The sequence below is a fragment of the Podarcis muralis genome, chromosome 1, assembly GCF_964188315.1.
Source record: "Podarcis muralis chromosome 1, rPodMur119.hap1.1, whole genome shotgun sequence".
Classification (NCBI taxonomy): domain Eukaryota; kingdom Metazoa; phylum Chordata; class Lepidosauria; order Squamata; family Lacertidae; genus Podarcis; species Podarcis muralis.
Genome location: NC_135655.1, coordinates 21,163,651 through 21,191,130, shown reverse-complemented (window position 1 = coordinate 21,191,130; position 27,480 = coordinate 21,163,651). Strand labels below are relative to the sequence as shown.

At 40.0% G+C, this 27,480-nt stretch overlaps 2 protein-coding genes across 6 annotated transcripts; both read left to right on the top strand.

Annotated features, from left to right (window-relative positions):
- On the top strand, positions 1–14,722 carry LOC144326945 (alpha-1-antitrypsin homolog). Its single transcript, XM_077924385.1, has 5 exons — positions 1–38; positions 3,515–3,630; positions 12,614–12,884; positions 13,183–13,243; positions 14,385–14,722. The coding sequence occupies exons 3-5, from the start codon at positions 12,697–12,699 to the stop codon at positions 14,574–14,576; spliced, it is 441 nt and encodes a 146-aa protein (XP_077780511.1). The 5' UTR covers positions 1–38; positions 3,515–3,630; positions 12,614–12,696; the 3' UTR covers positions 14,577–14,722.
- On the top strand, positions 34–26,841 carry LOC144326943 (serine protease inhibitor A3N-like). Of its 5 annotated transcripts, none has more exons than XM_077924375.1 (6): positions 34–158; positions 23,165–23,352; positions 23,644–23,765; positions 24,669–24,939; positions 25,237–25,297; positions 26,518–26,841. In XM_077924375.1, the coding sequence occupies exons 4-6, from the start codon at positions 24,752–24,754 to the stop codon at positions 26,689–26,691; spliced, it is 423 nt and encodes a 140-aa protein (XP_077780501.1). In that variant the 5' UTR covers positions 34–158; positions 23,165–23,352; positions 23,644–23,765; positions 24,669–24,751; the 3' UTR covers positions 26,692–26,841. The 5 variants fall into 5 exon arrangements, 3 of the variants coding, with proteins under 3 accessions (XP_077780501.1, XP_077780493.1, XP_077780498.1); XM_077924367.1 differs by lacking the exon at positions 34–158 and adding an exon at positions 21,569–21,704; XM_077924372.1 differs by lacking the exon at positions 34–158 and adding an exon at positions 21,663–21,819.
- Positions 26,842–27,480: the final 639 nt, after the last annotated feature.

The window sequence follows — 27,480 nt, the reverse complement described above, 5'->3', positions numbered from 1 at the left end:
TTTCCCTGCTTCTTCCCAGAGACACCTCTGAACGTTCTGTAAGTATCAAGCGTGCCTTTCCCGATGCTGCTACAGCAGAGGTTGGCTTGGAGGGTACCATGGGGGTGGTCTGTGTGCCAATGGAGATGTCAGGAAAGGAGAGAAGAGAAGAGGAGCAGGTATGAAAAAGGAGGTGATAGTGAAAAATGGGTTGAAAAGGAGGCTGCAGAATAGAAGCAGCTTTAGAAATGGGGAGTTGCAAAGGGTGGTTAGAAATAGCACCAGGCACGTACTGAAGTCATGTAGGTGGTACATGACTTCCGTCAGACTAGCCAAAATATACAAACTAAAATCAAATTTGTGTTGGAGATGTCAAGAGGTGGAGGGAACGATGTATCATGTATGGTGGGGATGTGGGAAAATAAAAAAATTCTGGAGTAACATTCACGAAGAACTAAAAAAGATGTTTAGAACATCATTTGAGAAAAAGCCAGAAGCGTTTCTACTAGGCTTAGTCTCAAAAGACATCCCCGGTGAAAAGAAAAATGTGTTTTTGTGTGCCACAGCTGCTGCCAGACTACCATTAGCCAAAAACTGGAAAGGGGACACCATTCCCTCAGTAGCGGAGTGGCAAAACAAGCTTTGTGAATTTATAGATCTGGCTAAAATGACAGCAGCTACTAGATTCCAATCAAATCAAAAATTTGATTTCAGAAACTGAAAAGACACAGCTTAGGAACTACCGTCCCATCTCCCTCCTAAATGTGGATTACAAAATCTTTGCAGATATTTTAGCAAGTAGATTTAAAAAAGTTTTAAATGAAGTGATTCATAAGGACCAGGCAGGCTTTCTCCCAGGTACACACTTGTTTACCAATACAAGGAATATTATTGACATTTTGGAACTCTTGCAAACAAACATTAACATTAATAGTGTTAATATTTATAGATGCGGAGAAGGCCTTTGACAACATCTCATGGAGGTTTATGAAGAAAAATTTGGAGGGGATGGGAGTGGGACGGGGGTTTGAAAATGGTATAGAGGCAATTTATTCAGAACAAAAGGCTAAATTGATAGTTAACAATGTGGTGACAGAAGAGTTCAAAATTGAAAAAGGAACACGACAAGGTTGCCCTATTTCCCCTTTGTTGTTTATTTCGGTCCTGGAAGTGCTTTTGAACATGATTCGAGAGGACCAGCTGGTGGAAGGAATTCAGGTCGGAGCCAAACAGTATAAACTGAAAGCTTTTGCAGATGACTTGGTTTTGACATTACAGGAGCCAGAATCTAGTACGAAAAGGGTATTACAATTGATTCATGAGTTTGGTCGGGTGGCAGGATTTAAACTAAACAAGCAGAAAACCAAGGTATTGGAAAAAAACTTGACACCTTTAGAATCAGAAAGGTTTCAGAAAGAGACAGACTTAAATGTGGTTAAGAAAGTGAGATAACTAGGGGTAAATATAACAGCCAAGAATCTGAGTTTGTTTAAGGATAACTATGAAAAATGTTGGTCAGAAATTAAGAGGGATCTAGAAAGTTGGTCTAGATTGAAACTTTCCTTGTTGGGCCAAATTGCTGCTATAAAGATGAATGTATTGCCAAAGATGCTCTTCTTGTTCCAGACTTTACAGATTATGGATAAAATGGAGTGTTTCAGGAGGTGGCAGAGAGACATTTCCAAATTTGTCTGGCAGGGCAAAAAGCCCAGAATCAAGTTTAAAATATTAACTGATGCTAAAGAAAGAGGGGGGTTTGCCCTGCCAGACTTAAGGCTGTATTATGAAGCAGCAGCGTTCTGCTGGCTGAAAGACTGGCTACTTCTTGAAAATACTGATGTTTTAGACCTGGAAGGTTTTAACAATGTATTTGGATGGCATGCATATTTGTGGTACGACAAGGTGAAAAGTCATAAGGCTTTCAAGAACCATATTGTCAGGAAAGCATTGTTTAATGTTTGGATAAAATATAAAGATCTATTAGAAAATAAGACTCCAAGGTGGCTGTCACCAATGGAAGCTAAGGCTCAGAAAAGACTTACCATGGAGGCCAATTGGCCAAAATATTGGGAAATACTAGAAAAAGATGGAGATTCTTGGAAGTTGCAGAGTTTGGAGGAACTAAAAGATAAAGTGCGGGACTTGTTACATTATGCTCAGATTAAATAAGTTTTTAATTTGGACAAAAAGATAGGATTCCAGGTGGAAAAATTGAAGCTAGAAACAGAACTGCTAGAATCTAAAACTAAGGTTCTTTCAAAAATGTATAACTTGCTGCTAAAATGGAATACACAAGATGAAACGGTTAAGTCAGCCATGATAAAATGGGCACAGGACATTGGGTACAACATTATGTTTGCTGACTTGGAAAAGTTATGGACCACCGGTGTGAAGTTTACGGCATGTAATGCCCTAAAAGAAAATATTATGAAAATGATATACAGGTGGTACATGACCCCAGTCAAGCTTGCAAAAATATATCACTTGCCTGACAATAAATGTTGGAAATGTAGAGAAACTGAAGGAACGTTCTTTCACCTCTGGTGGACTTGCCCTAGGGTTTATACGTGTTGGGTGAAAATGTTTAAAATCTTGAATAAAATATTTTTTTTAAAAAAGATTCCAATCAAATCAAAAATTAAAGAAAGAATGGGAATGTGTGGAAGAATACATGACAAAACATCGTTTCAAAACAAATTTATTGATATGCATTGACTGAAGTTCGTAAAGTTAAGGTTAAAAAAGAAAAGTGACTAATGGGGAATATGTAAATAATTTTCCTTAACACAATATTATAGTAATGAATAATATTGAATGCTGAGCATGGATGGAGCAAAGTCACAATGGTATAAATCAGAAAAACGAATAGACAGTAATATATATGTTGATAGTATGTATTGTAAAGAATGATAAAAGGTGTAACTGAATGTAACAATGCAAAATTAAAATGAAAGATAAAAAGAAAAAAGAAATAGCATCAGGCAAATTTTGCTGTCTTTTACCTTATTCCATTTTGGGTTATTGACAAAGGTTTTAACCTGTGCTTTTTCTGGGGGCACACAGTACTGGCACCATTTATTTATTTTTTAATTGTTAAATGTTTGGAACTTCCTATAGCAACTTCATGATGAGTCTTCAGGATGAGTGCTGGCATGTTTGTTTCTTTTTAAAAAACAAAAACATGGGTTTTAACAAAGATCACTTTATCCCTATAATTCTGCACAAAGGGGAAAAAAGTGGGTTTTTAAAATCTTTCAGCCAGAATGCCAGACAATAGCTGAAATACAAGCCAGAGTCCTCCGCACAACAGTACCAGAGAAGCTTAAGAGACCGGAAAGGACAAAAGCAACAAATAAAGATTGTCTGCCATGTTAATATAAAGTAGACATAAACACAATGCCAACATCCTTCATTGTATAGTTGCAATGATCATTTTTAAATGTGATCCCCTCCCCCCAGAGAACTCCCAGAGGAACACAATGTCTCACATCTACCTGTCTTTGCTTCTGGCTGGGCTCTGGGCTTTTGCCCACAGTCACCATACTCTTGACCACAAGGAGGACCATGACCATTCTCCTCTTGCTGAAGGTGACAGAGATTTGCCTTCTGTGAAGATAGTCCAATTCTACTACGACCTTCCTTCGGAGACTGGTGAGAAGAACATTTTATTTTTTATATATAATATTTTTATTCATTTTCAAATACAAATTTATACAACCATTATCAGAATTTATCACATAATATTTTTCTTATTTTGACTTCCCTCAGTTTCTCTGCCAATCTTCCATTTTATTTATTTGTGTAAACATTTTCTAATTTTAATATTGCCTTTAAAATATACCTTCCCCAGCCTTATTCCCTTTTTTGCAATATTCCTCATATTTTCACAGAACATCTTGAAAACCTACAAGCGTTGTCTGTTCATCACATATATTTTTCAGATAATCTGTAAATTTCCCCCAGTCCTCGATGAACTTCTGGTCTCGCAAATATCAGATCTTCCCTGTTAGTTTATCCAGTTCTGCCAAGTCCATCAATTTCGATCTCCATTCTTCAACTGTCGGTAATTCTTCCTGTTTCCATTTTTGGGCCACGAGTATTCTCGCCTCTGTTACCGCGTATTGGAAAAGTTTACAGTCTTTTTTACATATTTCATTTCCTACAATTCCTAAAAGAAAAGCCTCCGGTTTCTTAACAAATGTATATTTTAACATCTTTTTCAATTCATTATAAATCATTTCCCAGAAGCCTTTCACTTTCTTACATTCCCACCACATATGATAAAATGTCCCTTCTTTTTCTTTACACTTCCAACACTTATTACATGTTTTATACATTTTGCAAGTTTTACTGGTGTAATATACCATCTATATACCATTTTCATAACACTTTCCTTTAACGCAGTACATGCCAACACTTATTACATGTTTTATACATTTTTGCAAGTTTTACCGGTGTGATGTACCATCTATAAAACATTTTCATAACATTTTCTTTCAACGCCGTGCATGCAGTAAATTTTAAATTTTCTTTCCACAATTTTCCCCAGTCTTCAAATTGAATATTATATCCAAAATCTTTGGCCCATTGTATCATTACCGATTTAACCTCTTCATCTTTCATGTACCATTCCAACAATATCTTATACATTTTTGACAAAATTTTATATTCATTATTTATTATATCTATTTGGAACTTAGAGTCTTTTTCTGCATAACCACTTTCTTTTATATCTTTTTTGAACATTTCGTTTACCTGGAAGTAATGCAACCAATCATACACATGATCTTTAACTTGTTCATATGGTTTTAATTTCCATTTTCCTCCTTCTTTAGTTACCATTTCCCCATACGTAGCCCATTTACCTCTCATATTAGCGAATTCCTGAAAATGTGGTTCCCAAAGCCTTTATGAACTTTTTTCTTGTCACACCATAAGTAAGCGTGCCAACCAAATCTGTTATCAAAACCTTCAAGGTCTAGCAATTCCATATTTTCTAGTTTAATCCAATCCTTTAACCAACATAGACATGCTGCTTCGTAATATAATTTCATATCTGGCAGGGCGAAGCCTCCTCTTTCTTTCACATCTGTTAATAATTTAAATTTTATTCTTGGCTTCTTACCCTGCCATATATACCTTGAAATCACTCTTTGCCAGTCCTTAAAGATCCCTATCCCCTTGATAATGGGGATAGTCTGAAATAAAAATAACATATTTGGAAGCACACTCATCTTTATCGTGGAAATTCTGCCCCAAAAAGACAGTTTCATTCTACCCCACACCTCCAGGTCATTCCTTATTCCCTTCCAAACCTGTACATAATTATTCTGGAACAGGTCGATATTTTTAGGACAAACAAACAAATATTTATTCGGCTATTACGCCCATCATGAAGCACAACACAACAAAACAAATCAAATAAAACAGCGGACTCATACAAACCACAAGTAGTATAGCACAGTTCACAACTCACAAGGACGGATATTAGCCATTCATAAAAAAGATTAAAATTAAGATTAAAAATTTTGGCACTACACTAAAAACAATATCTGATGTCATTATAGAAAATTCTTGTGACTATCAATAATCAGCTAACATTCCGTTCCGTCTCTTGTGCGAGAGGACGGCTGTTAGGAATTTAGCAACCTGTAGGGTAATATAAGGATCCACATCTTGAAGTACACAGGCAAGCTGTAGGTCTACTGGTTTGTCAGCCATAGGCTGGATTATGGGGTTTAGAATACTAGCACGGGCTGAACTGTACAAAGGGCAGATAAACATAACATGATGTAAAGATTCAGATGTTTTCATTTCACAAGCACACATTGAAGGGACTTGGCCCTTAGTGAATCTATGTCTCAGCACGTTTGTTGGAAAAACATTGAACCTAGCTCTAATGAAGGCATAACGGTGAGACGCAGCCATAAGCGATGTTAAGTAGGACGGAGCGCGGTAGATAGGGGTTATGCCGAAATTTAACGGCGAGCAGGCTCCACCACCAGCTACGAAATTTTGGTATAGCTCCGCATCATCCAGCCTTTGATTTATACACCTTTTTGCCACATTTAGATCCAGTTTGAGCAATTCAGTGGGCGAGATCTCATAGGACAGCAATTTGGCATGGATTTTTCCTGACCACAAATTTAGGAGTTAACCAAATTCCCAAGTATTTTACTTTCTTCACCACCTCTATCTCTGTCTGTTGTTGCATTATTTCTATCGTATTATGCTCCATATTTTTAACCATTATTTTAGTCTTTTTCTTATTTAATCTAAACCCGGCCACGTTTCCAAATTGTTCAATCTCCTTCAATACTTCTTTAACACTTTCCATTGGTTCTTCCAACGTTATAACCAGATCATCGGCAAAGGCTTTGACTTTATATTCATTCTGACCTACTGTCACCCCTTTAATTGATCTGTTTTGTCTAATCATGTTCAAAAAGACCTCTAGGACCATTATAAATAGCAATGGCGAGAGCGGACAACCCTGTCTTGTTCCTTTAGATATCTTTATATCTTCTGTAACTACATTGTTTACTATCAGTTTAGCTCTCTGCTCTGTATATATTGCCTTGATTCCATTGAAAAACTCTTTCCCCACTTCCATATACTCCAGATTTTTCAGCACAAAATCCCATACTACATTGTCAAATGCCTTTTCAGCATCCACAAACATTAATATCGCTTGTTTCTCATTCCTGGCAGTCAGATATTCCAAAATATTACTTATATTCCTTACATTATCTTTCATTTGTCTGCCTGGCAGAAACCCTGCTTGGTCTTTGTGGATAATCCTTATCAATATCTTTTTCATTCTCTTTGCTAAAATCCCCGCAAATATTTTGTAATCCGTATTCAACAATGAAATAGGTTTGTAATTTTTAACTTGTGTTAAGTCCGAATCCTGTTTTGGAATCAAAGTAATAAATGCTTCTTTCCACGTTTCTGGGATCTCCCTTGCTTTTAGGATATTATTCATAACTTCTTTCAATGGTTTCATCAAAACATTTCTCATTTCTTTGTAATATCCCAATGTAAATCCATCTGGTCCCGGAGCCTTTCCCCTCTTCAGTTCTTTTATTACCTCTTTGGTCTCTTCAACTTCTATTGGGGTGTTCAGCTGGTCTTTTTGTTCTGTCGGGATCTTCTGCACCTTTTTATCTTTTAAATTTTTTTCTATTTTCTTCATATCATTCCTGTCAGGGGCTCAGGAGCAGAGGCACAGGAAAGGGAGGAAATAGAGAGCGAGGGGGAGGAATCCGAAGGAAATGTTAGCGATGACAGCGGTCCGAGGTCTCTGAGCCTTTCCAGCGAATCGGAAGATTCACAGAAAGGGGCTCCCATGGTCAGAGCAAGGGGGGTGCCAAGGGGGACACCCCAGGAAGAAGGGGCCAGAGGGGACTCAGAGAGCAGCAGTTGGAAATCAGGACCAGCTTCCCCACCAGAGCGCAGTAGGGGGGAGGAGTCCCAGGTATCGGGACCAGGAGGCTCACCGCCAGCGGGAGGAGAGGAGTCAGGATTGGCCACGCCTCCATCGGAGAGCGAGGAAACGGTCAAGAGGAAGGTGGAAGGCTGGGCGCGCGCGCCAAGTTCAAATGTACAGGAGGGCGGCGCAGTTGGCAGCCCGGATAGGGAGCCAGGTCCCAAAGCCCGCCGAAAGGAGGGGGAGGAGTCAGGGGGGTCAGCGTCAGCGTCAGAAGAGTCCAGAAAGTAGGAGACCCCGGGGGGCAGAAGGACCCAGAGGAGAAAGGAGAGACGGAAGAGGTGGAGTAAGGTTAGAGTCTTAAGCTGGTGTACAGGGGGTGGAGACTCAGATGGAGCTTCGCCGGTCTAGCCTCTAAGACGTAGAGCTGGGGCGCTGCGGCTTGGAAATGGAAACTGTACTTCAATAAAGACTTTTGTACATTACTACCGGCTAGCGTGGGTCCTCTGTGAGCTGGGACCTGGAGCCAGCTCTGACAATTCCTTTCCTTATTTCTATATAATTGCCTATAAAAGTCCAAGAATCATTTCCTAAATTCTTTTGAATTAACTGTCTCTTTATCATTCATGATAATTTTGTTAATTGTATTCTGTTCTTTTCTCTTTTGGATTTGCCACGCAAGCCATTTACCTGATTTGTTAGCGAACTCAAAGTTTTTCCGTCGTAACCTTTTCACATTCCATTCTACTTCTTTATTTATTATCATTGCAAATTGTTTGGAGTGTCTTGATTTCTTGCTTGATTTTTGAATTATTTGGTTTTTAAATTAATTTTTGCTCATTGTCCATAATCTGCTTTAAGATTTCTTTGTTCCCTTTTTCCCTATGCTTGTTCTTCAGTGAGTTCTGCTGAATAAAGAATCCTCTCATAACTGCTTTGCTTGCGTCCCAAACAATATTCATCTTTGTACCTTTGTTGGAATTGTCTATGAAATATTCCGTTAATTTCTTTTGTGCTTTTTCTATAATCCTCTGATCATCCAACAAATAATCATTGATTCTCCATCTAAAGATTCTTTCTTCAAAACCTTTTAGTTCCATTTTTATTGCACTGTGGTCTGAGATTACTTTAGGTTGCATTTCAATTTGTTGGATTCTTGGAGTCAATTCATTCGATACCCATATTTGATCGATTCTTGACATTGACTGATTCGGTTCTGAGTAGTAAGTAAATTGCTTCTCCAATGGGTGTCTAAGTCTCCAAATAACGATCAAGTTACAATTCTTAGTCATTGTAAAAAAAGTCCTAGGTAGTTTCCCTTCTTTATTTGTTCCTTCTCTTAATCTGTCCATTCCCAGTGAAACCACTCCATTCATATCTCCCATTATTATGATTTTCTGATCCATATATTCAAAAAGTTTTTCTTCCAAAGCTTTATAGAATTCAGTCTTATTTCCGTTAGGTGCATACATCCCGACAATTATTAAATTTTCGCCTTGCCATTTGATCTGAACTGCTATAATTCTTCCTTCTTCGTCTTTGAATATTTGTTGAGATTCAATTTTGTTTTTGATATATAAAACAACCCCTTTTTTTCTTTGTCTGAAGATATGAATTCATTCCCTAGTCTTTTATTGATCAAAATTTTTCTGTGTCTCCTTGCCACATGTGTAAGCATATAATGTCCAAGTTTTTCTTTTTTAGAAATTGTTCAATTTTATTTCGTTTCTTTTTATCATTCATCCCATTAATATTCCAATTCCATAATTTTAGAGCCATGATAGAGACCAATTAAATAAATTTACGTTGATTTACTTATAACCTGTCTTCCTTTTCTCCTACTTCTTCTTCTTTTTCGGAACTCTCTTCTTCCACCGATTCTGACTCGTCCTTGGATCCTGCTCCTCCTTCTGCACCTTTGACTTCTTCTTCTTCCACTTGCAATTCTTTGTATCTTCTCGTAAACTTCCCTATTTCTTCAGGGCTTGTCAACTTATGTTTCTTAGTTTTGTAGAAAAAGGAAATTCCTTCTGGAAATTCCCATCTGAAATCAATCTTGTTCTTCTTAAGAATCTGCACCAGTGGCTTGTAAGGATCTCTTCATTTCAACAGCCTTATCGGAATATCTTTAAAGATGATGAGGTAATTTCCATCTATATATAATCTTTTCTCTCTATTCTTCTGTAGTATCAAATTTCTCATCTCTCGATCTTTTAACGTGATTAAACAGTCCCCTGGAAATTTCCTTGCCTTAGTTGTTCTTACTCTCATCCTGAATGCATTTTGTACTGTTTTTGCTACTTCTTCTACTGGAATCTCCAGCCACTGTGTCATTTCTGTGATCAGTCTCTCTTAAACATTCTCATTCTGTATTTCCAGTACAGATCTCAGCCTCAGGTTGACTTCCCTCTGTCTCAGTTCATTCATAGCAATTGCATCTTTAATTTCCTCCTGCGATTTATTTATTTCTATCATCTCCACCTTCATCCTTTCTTCCTCTTGTTTCACTTCCCTCATCTCCAGTTTTGTCTTTTTCAATCCCTCTTCTAGTGATTGTGTTCTTTTGGAAACCTCTTTTATTTGCCCTTTCAGTTCATTAACTGTCTCATCAAGTTCATTAACTGTCTCATTCGAACCGCCAACCTTTCGATCGGCAAGCCCTAGGCGCTGAGGCTTTTACCTACAGCACCACCCGTGATCTAGATGCTATACTCCTATTGATGCAGCCCAGAATTGCATTGGCTTTTTTAGCTGCCGCGTCACACTGTTGGCTCATTTCAAGTTTGTGGTCAACCAAGACTCCTAGATCCTTTTCACATATACTGCTCTCAAGCCAGGTGTCACCCATCTTGTATTTGTGCCTCTCATTTTTTTTGCCCAAGTGCAATACTTTACATTTCTCCATGTTAAAGTTCATCTTGTTTGTTTTGGCCCAGTTCTCTAATCTGTCAAGGTCGTTTTGAAGTGTGATCCTGTCCTCTGGGGTGTTAGCCACCCCTCCCAGTTTGGTGTCATCTGCAAATTTGATCAGGATGCCCTTGAGTCCATCATTCAAGTCGTTGATAAAGATGTTGAATAAGACTGGGCCCAAGACAGAACCCTGTGGCACCCCACTAGTCACTCTTCTCCAGGATGAAGAGGAACCATTGATGAGCACCCTTTGGGTTCAGTCAGTCAGCCAGTTACAAATCCACTGAGTGGTAGCATAGTCATAGACCGCATTTTACCAAATCCACTGAGTGGTAGCATAGTCATAGACCACATTTTACCAGCTTCTCTACAAGAATATCATGGGGCACCTTGTCGAATGCCTTGCTGAAACCAAGGTAGGCTACATCCACTGCGTTCCCTTCATCTACCAGGCTTGTAATTCTGTCAAAAAACGAGATCAGGTTAGTCTGACATGACTTATTTTTCAGAAATCCATGCTGACTATTGGTGATCACAGCATTCCTTTCTAGGTGCTCACAGACTGTTTGCTTAATGATCTGCTCCAGAATCTTCCCTGGTATTGATGTCAGACTGACTGGGCGATAATTATTTGGGTCCTCTCTTTCCCCCCTTTTGAAAATAGGGACAACATTTGCCCTCCTCCAGTCTGCCGGGACTTCGCCTGTTCTCCAGGAATTCTCAAAGATGACTGCCAGTGGTTCTGAGATCACATCTGCCAGTTCTTTTAATACTCTTGGATGCAGTTCATCTGGCCCTGGAGACTTGAATACATCTAAACTAGCCAAGTATTCTTGTACTATCTCCTTAGTTATTCTGGGCTGTGTTTCCTCTGCTGAATCATTTGCTCCAAATTCTTCAGGTCGGGCATTGTTTTCTTTATCGGAGAAGACTGAGGCAAAGAAGGCATTGAGGAGTTCAGCCCTTTCTGTGTCCCCTGTTTGCTTTCAGCCCTTCCCCTGTTTGTTTCAGCCCTTTCTGTGTCCCCTGTGTCCCCTTTCTGTGTCCCCTGTGTCTCTTTTCTTTATCTTTAAAAGCGAAAGTGGGAAGACAAAGAACTTGGCTCTCTATATGTCCTCCGTTCCATCAAAGATCTCTATTCACCACAACAGTTCCTTTCTGTTCCCCCTTTTAAATCTGATACTTCTTTCAACCTCTTTAGAACTTGGCAAAGTTACTTTTAGCTTCTTTATTTTGTTTCTAAGAGTTACAGGGAAAATGGAAACAATAGCCACTAGCGGCAACTTACTTTCGTTTTCCAGCTCTACATATGTTGCTGCGTCAAAGCTGATTCCAGATGACAGCCAAAATCGGGGGGGGGGGGCAGAAATCTTTATTATTTCGGAGCCTTCCTTAGTTCCAGGTCTTGCAGTTTTAGGTTGATTTAGGTCCAAATTTCTTAATTTTGAGAGCGAAGCGCTGTTCTTTGCAAGCTTGGGGCTTCGCTATTCGGATGCAGCAATGGCTTCCCGATAGCCCACTAAGCCGTTCCGCCGTACTCTTCGCCCCTTTTGGGCGTTACCTGACAGCCAGACAGGCAGCTTTAAGGGTACTGCCGGGAACCAGACACCCCTGGACACCCTCCAGAGGCTTTGTAGGGGGCTACCGCGCCCTGTAACACCCCTTTCCCACCCGAAATAGCCGGGATTCTTCTCAGCGAAGAATCCCTCGCTTGCGACCAGATCGCGCTCCACCGGAAGTCGTAAATCTTAATCTTTCATTCCATAGTTTTATCCAATCATCCAATTGTATATTATATCCAAAATCCCTGGCCCAATGTACCATCACCGATTTAACTTCTTCATCTTTTGTATACCATTCCAGCAACAATTTATACATTTTTGATACAATTTTATAGTCGTTACTTAGTATTTTTGTTTGAAATTTTGAATCCTTTTCCACATAACCACACTCTTTACAATCCTTTTTAAACATTTCATTAACCTGATAATAATACAACCAATCATATACATACTCTTGAGAAGAAAATTTTCTTTCCCCCTCTGACCATTTCCACTGCCTTGGCCCTAGTGTCACTGGGAGCTAGAACAACTATGTTGAGTCAGCTTTTGACAGGACTTGGCTTTAATGATATTAAGTAATTGGGAACTAGATTAAGAACAGAGCTATAAAGGCAGGTATCTCGGCACAGTAAGATGCCACAAAAACAGGAGCTCTTATTAAAAGCTCTGAGTATGACAATTAATATTTTGAAGAACTAAATGACATGTATACTGTTATTGTTCTTTCCATAAGCCAACTGGGAAAAACCTATCAATTCTCCGAATACAAGAAGAGGAGACTTCTATGTGGATGAGGAATCAAAGGTGAAAGTCCCTATGATGAACAAAGTCAGCTGGTTTGAGACTTACCATGATAAGATCCTGTCCTGCAAGGTTGTGAAGCTCCCTTACAAGAGCAACGTTTCAGCATTATTTATTCTTCCTGACCAAGGAAAAATGAAGCAGTTGGAAAATGCTCTTAGCAAAGACGTTTTGTTAAAATGGAGGAATTCTACAAAATCACAGTAAGTGTACATGCTATAGTGGAAAGAGTGTAGTACATATTTGTAGGTGTAAATATATTGTTGTGATTTTGAGGGGTAGTGATAGGCTGTGTAAAGACCAAGTCCCTTGTAATTCCAGAACAGGATCAATTGAGCATAGACATCGCTGAGACAGGAGTGCAAACATGCTAGGAATGTGGGCTTGGGAGAGCACATCTTTGATTAGAATTCTGTCCTGCCATATGACACCCAAAATTCTCCTGGCACATTTTTCCCCCCAAAGCAATACCTCACTAGCCTCTGGTTCCTCTTTCAACAGGAGAAGAGATCAAGCAGACCTCTCTGAAATTCCTGGGAAGCGTGAGGTGAAGATTTCCAAGGTAGGCTTCGCAAAATTCTACAGGTTGATCTATATTTTCTTGCATCCTCCATTTTCCACAGAGGTACCCTTTTGTCTGAATTATGTTCAAATGAACATAATTTGGGGTACTTGAACCACAATCCCATCTCTCATGGAGAGGAGGAGCCAAAAATATTTGCTATTCCAGCTATGATGATTAAGAGCCACCAAAAACCCATCTCTCCCTCTGCTATAGCCTAATGGCATGAGTGGTGCTTGATGACAATTGAGGGGGGAGCCCCAATGGAGCTGGTCTCCCAACAGAACATCAGGAGGCCCACAGTTTCCCCACCTCTGACACAGAATTTTCTAGAGCAGATAATTCGGTATCAGTTGCTTTGCAAAGACTGCAGTTAGCATTGGAGAAGGAGGAGAAAGCTGATATATTTGCAAGCTTTGTGCAGACAGTCTCGTTTATCACATACCTGCTTTAGTCTCACCTGCTCAGGCACTGTAATTTTTTTTACGATATATACGATATCTTTATTGTCATTGTGCCACACAGAACAATGAAATTGAAAACCTACATAAAACATTCAAAAACCCCTAAAAACTCTGAAACCCCATTTTAAAATGCAATATACTATAGTGCTGATGAACTATATGCTGTGTGTATTACTGCAGCATATTTTTAAAGTATATTACTAAATATGTCTTTTATCCAGTTATATAAACTTTTGTATTTATCTGTTTATGTGCTGGCTACTTTTGGAAACCTAGTGTTTATAATATTATAGGAGTAATAGGGTAATATTATACATGATGTATATATGAAAGAAGTGTTCGTATTTTTAGCATAATGAGCCTGGTATTGGGATCTTGCTTCTCATCAACAGTAAGGGAGAGAGACAAGAACTAGGGAAAAATAATTATGGAGAAGATTGACATCAAGATTTTCAGAAAATTCCATCAGTTCCTTGAGGCTGACTGATACAAAAATATGATGCTTAGAACTGGTTAGAGGAACCAGATCAATAGGTAATCAGAGTGAGAAACGACCACATGATGTTGTTTCTTAAGACATTTAGTGGATTTGTTTGTTTTGAAGGGCTAGATTTTCTCAGGATAAAACCCTGAGTCAGACACAATCTTGCACTAATTTTTGTTGTATTTTTTTGCAGGCTATTCACGAAGCTTATTTAAATGTCGACGAGAATGACACTGAACCTGCAGCTACTGCTGCCATTAAAATTGTTCCTAGATCTCCTCCTTCTGTACTGGCGTTCAATCGCCCGTTTCTGTCGGTGACTGTTGACGAGGAAACTGATACCGTCATCTTCATGGGAAAAGTCACGAATCCTACTGAGGCATGATTTCTCAACTTGTGTTGCAGCACAGAAAACATGGAATTTCCAATATGAAGCATGATTGATAAGATGCTTTTAGGTATCAGAGTGATTACTGTCACATGTTCCCAATCCGAACAAATAAAACACTGATTGAGTTGTCTGCAAAATCACTTGGCATTTTTCTTTCTTTTCTCACAATCTTAAAAAATATGCTGTTTATTTTAAGTGTGCTCTCTAGTGTTCACTCCATGATCTTTTGGGGGGTGTAGACACCTGTGCCATTTGAAAGATCAGGTTAACAGTATTTTATTATTATCTCTCATGCAGGTGTAGTATCCACAAGTAGCCAACAGTTAAAGGGAGAAGGTCAGGTAGGTCAAAAGCTCAGAATGAGCTGAGGCTTTCAGGAGAGGTTACAAATAATAAAATAGGTTTCTTTGTCTATGCCCAAAGGAAGAGGAAGAACAAGCAAGTTGTAGGTCCTCAGTGTGGAGAACATGGAGAAATTAAATTCGGTGTCAGGGTGAAGGCAGAACTGCTCAACACATACTTGGCCTCTGTCTTCACTGAAAAGAAAAGCAGTGCCCAACCTGGTGATAACAGGGGGGGGGGGGAATAATCCATAGAGGGAGCTGCAGTCTAAGACAGGGGAACTTCAAATGAATTCAAATCTGCAGGGCCTGATGAGCTGTATCCAAGAGCCTCTGTCTATAATCCTGGGGAATTCTTGGAGAACAGGTGAGGTCTTTGCAGTCTGGAGGAGGGCAAATGTTTTCCCCATCTTCAGGAGGGGGAGAAGACATTGGCAGTGACCTTGACTTCAAGGTCCTAGAATAGATAATTAAACAATCTGCCTGTGAGCACTTGGAAAAGGATGCTGTGATTACCAAGACCCAGCATGATTTTCTCAAACAAATATCTGTATATTTTGTCTCTTGTCATATGTCTTAGACACGTGCATTTTATCCTACAGTGCTTTGGCTTCCTTGGATTGCTGTTAAATGCCCCCGCAGTTTCATTGCCTAGTTGCCATCCTTCCCATTTAAAGTGTCATGAACATTTTCACTCTTATCGCTATTGGATGTCAGATACGCAGGCAGGCATCAGAGTTTCCCCTCTCCCTGGGAGCTTCCAATAGGGATTAAAGAGCCTTGTCTTGTCTCATGTCTCATGTCTTTACTCCAGGTGGAGTAAAGAATGCAAGAGGCATTTTTGTGGGTTATGAAAAGGGTCTCTACAGAGTAATTTTGTCTGAATCTGGTCAGGTGATTCTCACAAAATTCTAGAAAGTGCTCCTGAACAGGGGAGAGTAATTGTTCACACATTTCCCACTGAAGACAATTCAGATGATGATTCTGATTTTTCTGATTTTTCTGATTATGGTGGTACTGAGAGTGACACAGATACCTCAAACAGCTCTGTTGACACAGTCATTGAGAGGAAATCTCACACAGTGTCTAGACCTTCACAGGTTAAGGATGAACTGGTTCTCCAAAGAGTCCTGAGAATGAACCAGTCAGCAAAGAGGATCAGCACCTCATACGCAGGTCTGAGAGAGTTACAAAGGGTGTACCACCCAAGAGGTATTCCAAAGAGTTTGCTAACTCATCTGTGGCATGTGTTACTATTGTTGACAACTCAAGAAAGGTGAAAGGTGTGTCTAAGTCAGAGACAAAGACGCGACAGGGAATTGCTAAGCGTAACACTACATTCCCTAGCCAAGGTAATGCAGGAGCACTCATTCCTTGGAAAGCAGACAACCAGAGAAGTACACTGGGGAAACCAGTGGCGGGTAGTTCCAAAGGTGGAACTGAAACAACAGGGGATTGTTATATGTATAACAACTGTTTGTCTTCTTCTCTGGACCAAGCTTTGTCAGCAGCTAACGAAGATTCATATGGGGGAGGATGTCAGCATATGAGCTCATCGCAGCTGCAGACATCCAGCTTGTTGACATCATGTGATTTGGCTGACTGTGGGAAACAGCGATCCAGTCAGTTCACAGGGCAGTTCACCGGAATTTGCTCAGAGTGTAATATGAGACCTTCCTCTTGTGATTGTACAGGAAGTCTTTGTCACTTGTTTGCCGATGTTTGAAGAGAGCAGACATGTTTTCTGTAATGCTGAAGAGTCAGAAATAAAACCATGTAAATAGACGTTTCTGACTATCTCTATTCCCTGCTGGGGAAGCAGGAAAGAGTGGGTGTGCTCTTCCCACGCTGGGAAGGGTCGCCTATAGAGACCTAGCCTGCGTTTGCTGGGGAATGGAGCCAGGGAGGTCACCGGAGATCAAGCCGGGTGCCTGGGAGAGTTGCCAGCTTCTCCCGATAGAGGCTTGATTCCCAACAGTAACCAGTCTGGACTTGATAACCAAGAGACTACAAATAATAAAAACAACAAAAGTGAAAGTAGGGACCTGATCCTACGAAGCACTCAAGTAGCTCTCGATATATATCCTTTCAATGGTATGCTGCCTTACTGGAAATCAATCAACAGTGTGAAGAGAAACTTTAAACTTTTACTAAATATCCATTGCAACACTCTGATCGCGATAAACTTGCTTTGCACGGACCCCCAGCACACTAGACTCATGCTGACATTTTCTAACTCAGCTACCCCTAAAATGCTCCTGAAATATAAAGCCCTCTTACAGGATTATAATATTGAGTTGAGGCGCGTTTTTAAAGAAACAGAACGAAAACAACTACTGCCCAACTTGTCGTATAGCCGGACCGACCCCAAGCAATCAACGCCCTCTCCACTGAAGGGCTTTCACCATAGGGCCATGATTCATTCGGAAGGGCCATCAAATATGGATACATGCGGTGAACCCAGCCGTAACACTCCCTTGGGGAGGAAAACGTCAGAGCAAAAAGGCCAAACATACAAAGAACGCCAGCCCAAACTAGATAAATCAAAGATAGGACACTCCATTACGCCTTTGGCAGATCCAGAATTTCACCACTCTTTACTAGAATCTGATCAGCCAATGCCAAGTGACGCTCCTCCGAAGGGAAATGTGACACACAGAAAGCCAGAGACTGATTTAATTGTCTTTGACGAAGACCCCCCCCCCGATGGTCCCAGCAATTCACATAACACCGTCGATGCCAGGAAATCGGGAAAATGCTGCAACTCAACCCCGAGAACAACAACACCGTGCATATCCTAAGAACGGTTGCATCACTACTGAACCAGTCTGAGAGCTGATAACAATTTCCCCACCACAATGAAGCGAAGCCAGTTATGGAACATGCAGCCTTAACATTATCTCGTGGAACATAGCGGGTTGGGCCAACAAACTAGGGGACGAGCCATTTCGTGAATATATAACATGTTTTGACATAATAATGCTACAGGAAATGTGGGCAACTGACAACATAGTTCTCGATGGTTACCATGCCTATGAAATCAAGGCCTCTAAACCGCTCGGAAGGGGATGACCGGGGGGGGGGGGGGCTAGTAATTCTGGTTTCCACTCAATTGGTGTCACAGGTTACTGAGTGCTCAGTTTTTGAGCAGCTGGCACTGGGGATCACTTTGCATCTGGAATCCAAGAGTATCATTCTTGTTTCAGCTTATATCCCACCATATACAGAGCAAACACAGATCGAGAGCACATGGCGTAAATTCCATAGTTTCCTTTATTCCCTACAAATTAAGTACCTTGGATCGCCTTTTTACCTAATGGGAGATATGAATGCCAGAATAGGCTCAAATGATGATAGCTTGGAAATAAAATTCCCAATATTAAGAGATCTAAAGGAAAATAGTGCCCTCTTTCTAAACCCACCCCCTCGTAGACATTCAAAAGATTGTCAAATCAACTCTGCTGGCTTCTGCCTGGATTTTTTTACAAATAAGTCTTGACCTTATCAGTGCTAATGGGGCACTCCCCGGGGACAGAGAAGGCGAGTACACATTCATAAATACAAATGGAGCCAGCATAGTAGACTACTGTCTCACTAACAGGGAGGCCTTCGAATCAATTTAAAAATTCAACATCGATAATAGGACCGAAAGCGACACCTACCTCTAATTCTCTAATTGTCTCCACTACTGGTCAAAATTCAATTCAGCTCTCTTACATAGAACATGAGGAAATAGATAAAGCAAATGATCCAGCATTGCGTAGGGAAAAAAAGACACCTGAGACAGCAATTGCAGTTGAGAATAGATTGAATTCACAAACTGCAATTAAGTTAAGATCAGTTATAATAAACAATTTATCAATAGATGACTCCCTGACAGCTTACAAAAAACTCATTGAGTCCTTGCAGGATGTGGTCTCTGTCAACATAAACTCAGCTGGCAAGGCACACACTGCTAAAGGGCGCTGTTGGTTTGACCAAGAGTACCGCACAAAGAAGGCAGCCTTAAGGAACGCTTATTTGGCCTATAGAAACGCTGGACTAAATTACTTAAAGGTAAAGGGATCCCTGACCATTTGGTCCAGTTGTGACCGACTCTGGGGTTGCGCGCTCATCTCGCTCTATAGGCGTTTGCAGACAGCTTCCGGGTCATGAGGCCAGCATGACTAAGCCGCTTCTGGCGAACCAGAGCAGCACACGGAAACGCCGTTTACCTTCCCGCTGGAGTGGTACTATTTATCTACTTGCACTTTGATGTGCTTTCGAACTGCTAGGTTGGCAGGAGCAGGGACCGAACAACGGGAGTTCACCCCGTCACGGGGATTCGAACCGCTGACCTTCTGATCGGCAAGCCCTAGGCTCTGCGGTTTTACCTCCATCTTATTTCAAAATCAAAAAAGAGTATAAATCCCTTTTGGCCTCAAAAAAAGGCAGTCCTAAAAAAATTCCTGGTCCCTGCTATTGAATGCCTCACTAAACAATGAAACTAAACTCTTTTGGCAATTCTTCAGCCCCCAGCTGTGCCATTCTAGCTCAGGTTTGGGAGAACCACTTCAGAAATATATTTATGGAAAATCCAAACCTCCCTTCCAGCTTCCAGGATGATGACAGGGCAGAATTACCACTGCTCCCTCATTGGAGGCCGGTTACTGTGGAGGAAGTCCATACATTAATTGGGAATCTGAAGAGCGGAAAGGCTCCGGGGAAAGACTTTATCCCAGCGGAACTGATTACATCAAAACAGCACTGGTGGGCTCCACTTCTGGCAGCACTTTTTACGGTAGTAAATAACTCGGGTAAAGTACCAAATAGCTGGAAACATGCTATAGTAGTCCCAATCTCTAAGAGAGGCCACCCAAATGTATCCTCCAATTATAGGCCAATTAGCCTGCTTTCAATAATTGGGAAGCTGTATGTCTGATTCCTCAGTAGCAAACTGACAACTTTTCTAAATGAACATAATATAGTATCTGAAGCCCAGGCAGCCTCTCGTGAGAACCATTCAACATCAGACCACTGTCTAATGCTCTCCTTCCTAGCCGAGAAGTATACCAGGCCTCTACAGGGTAAACTCTTTGTGGCCTCCGTGTATCTGAAATCAGCGTTTGACTCCATCCCCACATCCCAGCTATGGTCCAAATTAAATTTGATTTTGCAGGACAAACGACTCCTCTTTCTTATAAAAGCCCTGTACAATGGAACCAAAGTCAGCAGGGACAGTTATCGAACAGTATCAGGATGACATGGGGGGTGAGACAGGGATGCATTTTGGCCCCCACATTGTTTTGTCTATTCTTAAATGACCTAGAAGAGAGCTTAATGGACACCTTCCAAAAATAGGAATAAGTAGGACCCCCTTGTTGTTATATGTGGATGACGCGGCCATCATCTCACATTCCAGACCTGGTTTGAATTATCTGCTGAGGAATTTTTCTGATTACTGTTCTGGAAATGGTTTATCCATAAATTAAGAAAAATCTAAAATTTTAGTTTTTGAAAAAAGCTTCTCCCGGTCTAAATGGGTGCTGGATGGCCATAACCTTGAACAGATCAAATACTTCAGTTTTCTAGAGCTCACAATTCATCATACAGGATCTTGGAAGCACCACTGGCAAACCTCCCTTCAAGAGGCAGAGATCACAAAGCTAGCCATACTCAGATTCTTTTTCACAAAGTTAGGCAAATATGTTCCAGCAGCCTTAAGGGTTTTCAACGCAAAACCCGTTTCCCAACTCCTGTACGCTGCAAATGCCTGGCATAATGGGGACCTGCCAAAGGTAGATGGCTTTCAGGCAAAATTTCTACGATCTCTGCTGCAGGTACCCAACTGTGTCCTCAACTCCATACTTCTGTTAGAAGCTGGTGAATGCCCAATTTCAACTAAAGCGTGGTGGGCTGCCCTAAAACATTGGCTCAGGATTTCAGTGTTTGATCTAGGGAAGGGTTTGTACCAACACCTGACCAATGAGGAATTTGTCAGCAAATGGCAGAAAACTATAGCTAAAAAAGCCACCTCTATTGGTCTGTCACCCCTCCCAAATGTATTACCTGAGTTATGAAGGTGCCCTAAAGACGTTAAAGCAAAGATTATAGGTTAATACACACAGTGACTTGCGATCTCGATCACACGCATTCTTTAGTCTGCTGGCAGTAGGAGTACAATATGGGCATGTCTTTAAGTTAACATCTTACATTAAAAATCTGACAGTACCAAATTATCTAAGGCTTTTCACCAAAGCCAGACTAAATGTCTTTCCTTCTGTAGTGTTGGATGGCAGGTTGAGAGGAGTTCCCTACCAGGACAGACTTTGCTTGTGTGCTCAAGACATCGATTCCATAAAACATATTTTGTTGCACTGTGCAAAATATGAGCAAGCCAGGGCTGAACTGTTATTACCATTGCTGGTACCTTTCTCGGGAAAATCAGAGGCTCACTATGTCAGGTTCCTATTGGAAGACAGGACAAACGCTGGAACATTAGCAGTGGCAAAGTTTTTATCGGTGGTTGCAAGAACCAACGATCCCTATATTCCGAATAAAATGCTTGTTTAACCTGGAGGTACCTGTATGAATTGTGTATTGCTTTGTAATGATTTGTTGGGTCTCTGGAGCATAAAAAAGATTGATGATGATGGTATCCAGCAATGCAAGCCATAGTCAATATTTGTTGTTCTTGGCTTAGTCAGTTGTGTTTAATGAAGGAGACAGTGCCCCAACATAAATAGCCACTTACTGGAAAGAGTTTTCCCTGCTTCTTCCCAGAGACACCTCTGAACGTTCTGTAAGTATCAGGCATGCCTTTCCCGATGCTGCTACAGCAGAGGGTGGCTTGGAGGGTACCATGGGGGTGGTCTGTGTGCCAGTGGAGATGTCAGGAAAGGAGAGAAGAGGAGCAGGTATGAAAAAGGAGGTGATAGTGAAAAATGGGTTGAAAAGGAGGCTGCAGAATAGAAGCAGCTTTAGAAATGGGGAGTTGCAAAGGGTGGTTAGAAATAGCATCAGGCACGTACTGAAGTCATGTAGGTGGTACATGACTTCCGTCAGACTAGCCAAGATATACAAACTAAAATAAAATTTGTGTTGGAGATGTCAAGAGGTGGAGGGAACCATGTATCATGTATGGTGGGGATGTGGGAAAATAAGAAAAATATGGAGCAGCATTCACGAAGAACTAAAAAAGATGTTAGAACATCATTTGAGAAAAAGCCAGAAGCGTTTCTACTGGGCTTAGTCTCAAAAGACATCCCCAGTGATAAGAAAAACGTGTTTTTATGTGCCGCAGATGCTGCCAGACTACCATTAGCCAAAAACTGGAAAGGGGACACCATTCCCTCAGTAGCGGAGTGGCAAAGCAAGCTTTGTGAATTTATAGATCTGGCTAAAATGACAGCAGCTACTAGATCCCAATCAAATCAAAAATTAAAGAAAGAATGGGAATGTGTGGAAGAATACATGACAAAACATCGTTTCAAAACAAATTTATTGATATGCATTGACTGAAGTTCGTAAAGTTAAGGTTAAAAGAAGAAAAGTGACTAATGGGGAATATGTAAATAATTTTCCTTAACACAATATTATAGTAATGAATAATATTGAAAGCTGAGCATGGATGGAGCGAAGTCACAATGGTATAAATCAGAAAAATGAATAGACAGTAATATATATGTTGATAGTATGTCTTGTAAAGAATGATAAAAGGTGTAACTGAATGTAACAATGCAAAATTAAAATGAAAGATAAAATGAAAAAAGAAATAGCATCAGGCAATTTTTGCTTTATTTTACCTTATTCCATTTTGGGTCATTGACAAAGGTTTAAACCTGTGTTTTTTCTGGGGACACACAGTACTGGCACCATTTATTTATTTTTTAATTGTTAAATGTTTGGAACTTCCTATAGCAACTTCAGGATGATTCTTCAGGATGAGTGCTGGCATGTTTGTTTCTTTTTAAAAAAACAAAAACATGGGTTTTAACAAAGATCACTTTGTCCCTAATATTCTGCCCAAAGGGGGAAAAGTGGGATTTTTTAAATTTTCTGCCAGAATGCCAGACAATAGCTGAAATGCAAGCCAGAGTCCTCCGCACAACAGTACCAGAGAAGCTTAAGAGACCGGAAAGGACAAAAGCAACAAATAAAGATTGTCTGCCGTGTTAATATAAAATACACCTAAACCCAATGCCAACATCCTTCGTTGTATAGTTGCAATGATCATTTTTAAATGTGATCCCCTCCCCCCAGAGAACTTCCAGAGGAACACAATGCCTCACACCTACCTGTCTTTGCTTCTGGCTGGGCTCTGTGCTTTTGCCCACTGTCACCATACTCTTGACCACAAGGAGGACCATGACCATTCTCCTCTTGCTGAAGGTGACAGAGATTTGCCTTCTGTGAAGATAGTCCAATTCTACTACGACCTTTAGAGACTGGTGAGAAGAACATTTTCTTTTTTTATTATAATATTTTTATTCATTTTCAAATACAAATTTATACAACCATTATCAGAATTTATCACATAATATTTTTCTTATTTTGACTTCCCTCAGTTTCTCAGCCTATCTTCCGTTTTATTTATTTGTTTACACATTTTCTAATTTTAATATTGCCTTTAAAATATACCCTCCCCAGCCTTATTCTCTTTTTTTGCAATATTCCTCATATTTTCACAGAACATCTTGAAAACCTACAAGCGTTGTCTGTTCATCACATATATTTTTCAGATAATCTGTAAATTTTCCCCAGTCCTCGATGAACTTCTGGTCTTGCAAATATTGAATCTTCCCTGTTAGTTTATCCAGTTCTGCCAAGTCCGTCAATTTCAATCTCCGTTCTTCAACCGTCGGTAATTCTTCCTGTTTCCATTTTTGGGCCAGGAGTATTCTCGCCGCTGTTACTGCGTATTGGAAAACTTTACAGTCTTTTTTACATATTTCATTTCCTACGGTTCCTAAAAGAAAAGCCTCCGGTTTCTTAACAAATGTATATTTTAACATCTTTTTCAATTCATTATAAATCATTTCCCAGAAGCCTTTCACTTTCTTACATTCCCACCACATATGATAAAATGTCCCTTCTTTTTCTTTACACTTCCAACACTTATTACATGTTTTATACATTTTGCAAGTTTTACTGGTGTAATATGCCATCTATATACCATTTTCATAACACTTTCCTTTAACGCAGTACATGCCGTAAATCTTAATCTTTCATTCCATAGTTTTATCCAATCATCCAATTGTATATTATATCCAAAATCCCTGGCCCAATGTACCATCACCAATTTAACTTCTTCATCTTTTGTATACCATTCCAGCAACAATTTGTACATTTTTGATAAAATTTTATAGTCGTTACTTAGTATTTCTTTTTGAAATTTTGAATCCTATTCCACATAACCGCACTCTTTACAATCCTTTTTAAACATTTCATTAACCTGATAATAATGCAACCAATCATATACATACTCTTGAAAAGAACATTTTCTTTCCCCCTCTGACCATTTCTACTGCCTTGGCCCTAGTGTCACTGGGAGCTAGAACAACTATGTTGAGTCAGCTTTTGTCAGGACTTGGCTTTAATGATATTAAGTAATTGGGAACTAGATTAAGAACAGAGCTATAAAGGCAGGTATCTCAGCACAGTAAGATGCCACAAAAACAGGAGCTCTTATTAAAAGCTCTGAGTATGACAATTAATATTTTGAAGAACTAAATGACATGTATACTGTTATTGTTCTTTCCATAAGCCAATTGGGAAAAACCTTTCAATTCTCTAAATACAAGAAAAGGAGACTTCTATGTGGATGAGGAATCAAAGGTGAAAGTCCCTATGATGAACAAAGTCAGCTGGTTTGAGACTTACCATGATAAGATCCTGTCCTGCAAGGTTGTGAAGCTCCCTTACAAGAGCAACGTTTCAGCATTATTTATTCTTCCTGACCAAGGAAAAATGAAGCAGTTGGAAAATGCTCTTAGTAAAGATGTTTTGTTAAAATGGAGGAATTCTAAAAAATCACAGTAAGTGTACATGCTATAGTGGAAAGAGTGTAGTACATATTTGTAGGTGTAAGTATATTGTTGTGAGTTTGAGGGGTAGTGATAGGCTGTGTAAAGACCAAGTCCCTTGTAATTCCAGAACAGGATCAATTGAGCACAGACATCGCTGAGACAGGAGTGCAGACATGCTAGGAATGTGGGCTTGGGAGAGCACACCTTTGATTAGAATTCTGTCCTGCCATATGACACCCAAAATTCCCCTGGCACATTTTCCCTCCAAAGCAATACCTCACTAGCCTCTGGTTCCTCTTTCAACAGGCGAATAGAACAAGCAGACCTCTCTGAAATTCCTGGGAAGCGTGAGGTGAAGATTTCCAAGGTAGGCTTCTCAAAATTCTACAGGTTGATCTATATTTTCTTACATCCTCCATTTTCCACCAGAGGTATCCTCTTGTCTGAATTATGATCAAATGAACATAATTTGGGGTACTTGAACCACAATCCCATCTCTCATGGAGAGGAGGAGCCAAAAATATTTGCTATTCCAGCTATGATGATTAAGAGCCACCAAAAACCCATCTCTCCCTCTGCTATAGCCTAATGGCATGAGTGGTGCTTGATGACAGTTGAGGGGGGAGCCCCAATGGAGCTGGTCTCCCAACAGAACTGATGGAGAGACTCTTAAGCCTCAGCTCTCCCTCTTCCCTTGGTCATGCTATCTGGGGCTGATGGGATCCAAAAAAATCAGGAGGGCCACAGTTTCCCCACCTCTGACACAGAATTTTCTAGAGCAGATGATTCGGTATCAGTTGCTTTGCAAAGACTGCAGTTAGCATTGGAGAAGGAGGAGAAATCTGATATATTTGCAAGCTTTGTGCAGACAGTATCATTTATCACATACCTGCTTTAGTCTCACCTGCTCAGGCACTGTAATTTTTTTTTACGATATATACAATATCTTTATTGTCATTGTGCCACACAGAACAATGACATTGAAAATCTACATAAAACATTCAAAAACCCCTAAAAACTCTGAAACCCCATTTTAAAATGCAATATACTATAGTGCTGATGAACCATATGCTGTGTGTATTACTGCAGCATATTTTTAAAGTATATTACTAAATATGTCTTTTATCCAGTTATATAAACTTTTGTATTTATCTGTTTATGTGCTGGCTACTTTTGGAAACCTAGTGTTTATAATATTATAGGAGTAATAGGGTAATATTATACATGATGTATGTATGAAAGAAGTGTTCCTATTTTTTTTCATAATCAGCCTGGAATGGGGATCTTGCTTCTCATCAACAGTAAGGGAGAGAGACAAGAACTAGGGAAAAATAATTATGGAGAAGATTGACATCAAGATTTTCAGAAGTTTCCATCAGTTCCTTGAGGCTGACTGATACAAAAATATGATGCTTAGAACTGGTTAGAGGAACCAGATCAATAGGTAATCAGAGTGAGAAACGACCACATGATGTTGTTTCTTAAGACATTTAGTGGATTTGTTTGTTTTGAAGGCCTAGATTTTCTCAGGATAAAACCCTGAGTCAGACACAATCTTGCACTAATTTTTGTTGTATTTCTTTGCAGGCTATTCACGAAGCTTATTTAAATGTCGACGAGAATGACACTGAACCTGCAGCTACTGCTGCCATTAAAATTGTTCCTAGATCCCCTCCTTATGTACTGGCGTTCAATCGCCCATTTCGGTTGGTGATTGTTCAGGAGGAAACTCTTCATGGGAAAAGTCACGAATCCTACTGAGGCATGATTGCTCAACTTGTGTTGCAGCACAGAAAACATGGAGTTTCCAATATGAAGCAAGATTGATAAGATGCTTTTAGGTATCAGAGTGATTACTGTCACATGTTCCCAATCCGAACAAATAAAACACTGATTGAGTTGTCTGCAAAATCACTTGGCATTTTTCTTTCTTTTCTCACAATCTTAAAAAATATGCTGTTTATTTTAAGTGTGCTCTCTAGCGTTCACTCCATGATCTTTTGGGGGGTGTAGACACCTGTGCCATTTGAAAGATCAGGTTAACAGTATTTTATTATTATCTCTCATGCAGGTGTAGTATCCACAAGTAGCCAACAGTTAAAGGGAGAAGGTCAGGTAGGTCAAAAACTCAGAATGAGCTGAGGCTTTCAGGAGAGGTTACAAATAATAAAATAGGTTTCTTTGTCTATGCCCAAAGGAAGAGGAAGAACAAGCAAGTTGTAGGTCCTCAGTGTGGAGAACATGGAGAAATTATATTCGGTGTCAGGGTGAATGCAGAACTGCTCAACACATACTTGGCCTCTGTCTTCACTGAAAAGAAAAGCAGTGCCCAACCTGGTGATAACAGGGGGGAAAAATAATCCATAGAGGGAGCTGCAGTCTAAGACAGGGAAAAAAGATGGTAATGGAACTACAAATGAATTCAAATCTGCAGGGCCTGATGAGCTGTATCCAAGAGCCTCTGTCTATAATCCTGGGGAATTCTTGGAGAACAGGTGAGGTCTTTGCAGTCTGGAGGAGGGCAAATGTTTTCCCCATCTTCAGGAGGGG

Bases quoted from the DNA above. Each gene is read 5' to 3' on its own strand.
- LOC144326943 (XM_077924375.1), top strand. From the start codon at position 24,752: ATGATGAACAAAGTCAGCTGGTTTGAGACTTACCATGATAAGATCCTG. The intron at 24,940-25,236 runs GTAAGTGTACAT...CTCTTTCAACAG, and splicing joins AGGAATTCTAAAAAATCACA to GCGAATAGAACAAGCAGACC. The intron at 25,298-26,517 runs GTAGGCTTCTCA...ATTTCTTTGCAG, and splicing joins GTGAGGTGAAGATTTCCAAG to GCTATTCACGAAGCTTATTT.
- LOC144326945 (XM_077924385.1), top strand. From the start codon at position 12,697: ATGATGAACAAAGTCAGCTGGTTTGAGACTTACCATGATAAGATCCTG. The intron at 12,885-13,182 runs GTAAGTGTACAT...CTCTTTCAACAG, and splicing joins AGGAATTCTACAAAATCACA to GAGAAGAGATCAAGCAGACC. The intron at 13,244-14,384 runs GTAGGCTTCGCA...ATTTTTTTGCAG, and splicing joins GTGAGGTGAAGATTTCCAAG to GCTATTCACGAAGCTTATTT.